At 36.5% G+C, this 3,569-nt stretch overlaps 1 protein-coding gene across 1 annotated transcript; it reads right to left on the bottom strand.

Moving 5' to 3' along the window:
- Nucleotides 1–1,373: 1,373 nt before the first annotated feature.
- Nucleotides 1,374–2,423, bottom strand: LOC142224318 (uncharacterized). Its single transcript, XM_075294085.1, has 3 exons — nucleotides 2,235–2,423; nucleotides 1,910–2,032; nucleotides 1,374–1,743 (listed from the first exon to the last, which is right to left on the bottom strand). Exons 1-3 carry the CDS (start codon nucleotides 2,360–2,362, stop codon nucleotides 1,599–1,601), a joined length of 396 nt encoding a protein of 131 aa, XP_075150200.1. The 5' UTR covers nucleotides 2,363–2,423; the 3' UTR covers nucleotides 1,374–1,598.
- Nucleotides 2,424–3,569: the final 1,146 nt, after the last annotated feature.

Raw genomic sequence — 3,569 nt, 5'->3', positions numbered from 1 at the left:
ACATAATCTTCTCTTTGTGTAAAAGCTGAGGTGTTTTCCTCTATGTTTGTGTCAAATCCGCAATTATGAATCGACTTCGACGATTTTATTTTATGAAATATATCTGAAAATACCATTCCCATTATTTGGGGATTAAAAAACTGTGAACCAATGTATGACGATAAATTTTGACGATTAGTTTTTTTTTTTTTTAATAATGTAAATATAAAAATAATTTTGTGTAAACATGATTTATTATATATTCGAAAAAAAAAAATTCCAAATTTATGGAAATTGCCCACCAGATACCCAAGTCTCAAACCACGATAAAATATCCCCAATACTAGCAACACTGGGTATAGTGTCAGTAGGAAGGGTACTTACACGATTCAGTCGAATCTGGTGAATTTCTCTCTTATCAATGACTGCTGCCCTATTCTATGTTTGTCTCAATAACAAGGGACCTTCTTTTTATAGCCGAGTCCGAACGGCGTATCGCTTTACGGTGAAATCGCTTTGAGAAGCTTTGAAACTATCACAGAACTGTTGGTTATTAAGGCTTGTTTGAATTCACATCCTTTGTTTGAAGATCCCCGTGAGTTAGATTCCCTTACACCTGGTTATTTTTTGTAGATGTTACGATTTTTGATACTGCGGAGCCCCGTATAACGCAACAATCATTGTCCTATGCTAATCGGTTGCCTCAACCATCAATTTTTTATTACGTGAAAGGAGGAATATTTGAAGAATTTGCACATGCGGTAAAGTGTAAATATCCCCAACGTTGTATAATGGAGGATGATTTGCTTGTTATTAAGCAAAAGCTCTGATCAATCAAGCAGACTGTTTAGTACCGTGGTGTGCGCTCCCATTATCACAGACGACGTATACCCTCAAAAAACGTTTACTTGGATCCAAAGATTCTGACCTTCCTTTAAGGATATTGGTATTGATTCCGAACCACAGATGCGGCTTCTTTAAAATAAAGATATTTTTAGTGACCTATGTGGCTTTAAATCTGGGATTATATATTCCGTTTATAAAACATCGTTGTTAAATTCTGAATCGATCTAGTGATTTTCGTCCGTCCGTTCATACGCCTGTCGATATCTCGTTAATTTGGCCTATCTCATCAATTGTAAAGCAAATCCTCATTATGTGTTTGTTGATGTTATGATGTCCACTGAGGTCATCAAATCATCTTTGCACATTGCTATTAGAGTTTCAAAGTTCTTACTATTCTTGTCGTCATATCAATTTGGAGCCCGCAGAGGAAGCACAACTTTCATTCCAAAAACCATCGCTTTAACCAGCAAAATTGATCCTTCATTACCTATTATTACATGGAAAACTTCGTTGGTCCCAAAATTTCGTTTCCCAGAAAAGAGAATAGCTTTTTGCGAGTGTGTATGTCAAGAAAAACTTTATATGACAACGTTGGCCAGCAGCCACATTACTTTAGGCTGATTTCGACCAACTGTTTTATCACATGAACAACAAATATTTGTTACATTTTTTAGTTAATTTCTAAATTTAATCTATCCATATTTGAAATCCTTGTGTCCATTGCTCAAGTATCTTTCAATTCTCTTCACCTCAACATTGTGAACAGCTTTCGTTCATTTTTGACCTACGCCATACTTTAAAATATGCTGAAGTCGTCGCCTTTCTTTTGCAGTTAAAACCTTTTCCAATTGTTCCAGTGTCAAGTTGATCTCACGCAGTGAATGCAAAGGTAACCAGAGTGTGGTAATGGCAAATGTCCTTCAAAAAAAGGAAAAAATACAAGAAAATTACAAAGAGTGAAAAAATTCTTCTTCAAAGCAAAATGTGGGGCATTGGAATTTTGTTTAAATTCAAACAATGAGATGCAAACCTCTTGGGCATCTATCACCATGGCACAGCAATGGAATATGCAGTATTTACATACCTATGAACCCTCATAGCATCAATGGCACTTGGCTGCATGGCCTCCAGTTGTTTGATTTCCTGGCGGAATTGACGATTGTAACGATGAAAGGATTGTTGGTAACGCTTTTGGCATTTCGTCTGACTGGCAGGCAAGTGGATAATTTTGCGGAAATTTAAGCAGAAGTTACATAGGCCACCATCCAAGTACGCAAGTGTGCAAGAAAAAGTCAGGCAAAGCCACCAAAAGAATCACATAGCAGGAAAAGTCAGGAAATTCAATCACTTTTAAATGCATTTTCGCCGCAAACGAGAAAATGTAGGAAAATAAGGAATCTTTCACTTACTATGTATCCTCTTCGATTGGCGGTTGACGTGGTGAGCCAAAACCCAGTTTACGTGCTATGAGAATACGATACCACTGCTTTTGCAAGGCATTCATGGGACGTTTGAATGGATTTATAGATGGATCCATTGCTCGACCAAAGTGTAATTGTCCGTTTTCTAATACTCCAAAAGAAACTAAAAGTGTTTTATTCTTTAACGTTCCCAGAAAACTAAAATTCTTAGTGAACCGAAGGGTGTTTTTTGCAAAATAACCTACCTTAGTTTGTTGATAGTTCGATTGCCATAGCAAAATTTGTTTAATTGGCCTCAACAAATTGTGGCATTTGCATGTGATACAATCCAGCAAAAAATATACACCCATAGAAAAAATCATGCACGGCGTGCTCATTTCAAAACGATTCGTTCATGAAAGTTAATCAACACACATGTGGTGTCAAACTGAGAACAGGCGGTGTCAATCTGACAACGATAAAATGACACCATGCGTTGTCAAAACAACAACCAGCGTTCATGATCTGAAAACGTTATGGTTACGACTTTATAAACAAAATTAAAAAATGATTTACGCTAGCGTGACTCGAACCTGTGTTTTCTGCACCATACGCGTTAACAGTCGCATTAGCACATTGCACCACCGAGGAGTTGCCATAATAACGTCTAACGATTATTTAAAGACTTATCATGGCCAAAGAAAAACGAATGCCGTTCATGAAATCGTGAACGCCCGTGGACGAAATTGTGAACATTCCGTTTTGATTTTTTGTGAACGTTTCCGTTTCATTTTGTCACCGTCCGTTCACGACTATGCAACGTAATTTTTTCTATTAGTGTAGTTACCTTCAGTGGTATACGGAAATGTATACGAAATTCCATAGAAACAAAACACCTCTAGACGAGTATATACTTCTCCACTGCACTATGGACGGATATGGCAAAACAGCCAAAAAGTTAAATTTTAAATAAAATGAGAACTAGTTTCTACTATTTATATCGTACTCAAACATAAATTAAACATATGAGTACATTATGTAGTATTCCAAGTGGAATTATAATTCCGACCCTTCTATAGGAACGCACCTGGAATAAGGAATAATATTTATATACCATGTTTGGAGATACAAATGTTCAATTTCCGGCCATATTTGGTTATAAAGGGTGGTTAAAATTTCAAGGGCCGATGTTGATTTTGAATAAAACACAAACTATTTAGGAAATTACTGTAATTTTATTTTATTATGATATATTGGTATTACTCAAATATGTATGGAACAAAATATCGGCCAAATGGGCGCCGCGACCTCGGTGGCACACCTTCATCCGATGATCCAAATTTT

The sequence above is a fragment of the Haematobia irritans genome, chromosome 2 (assembly GCF_050003625.1).
Source record: "Haematobia irritans isolate KBUSLIRL chromosome 2, ASM5000362v1, whole genome shotgun sequence".
In the NCBI taxonomy this organism is placed as follows: Eukaryota; Metazoa; Arthropoda; class Insecta; order Diptera; family Muscidae; genus Haematobia; species Haematobia irritans.
This window is presented reverse-complemented; position numbering and strand designations above follow the sequence as displayed.

Bases quoted from the DNA above. Each gene is read 5' to 3' on its own strand.
- LOC142224318 (XM_075294085.1), bottom strand. From the start codon at position 2,362: ATGGATCCATCTATAAATCCATTCAAACGTCCCATGAATGCCTTGCAA. The intron at 2,033-2,234 runs GTAAGTGAAAGA...CTTGCCTGCCAG, and splicing joins CCAATCGAAGAGGATACATA to TCAGACGAAATGCCAAAAGC. The intron at 1,744-1,909 runs GTATGTAAATAC...CTTTTTTTGAAG, and splicing joins GATGCTATGAGGGTTCATAG to GACATTTGCCATTACCACAC.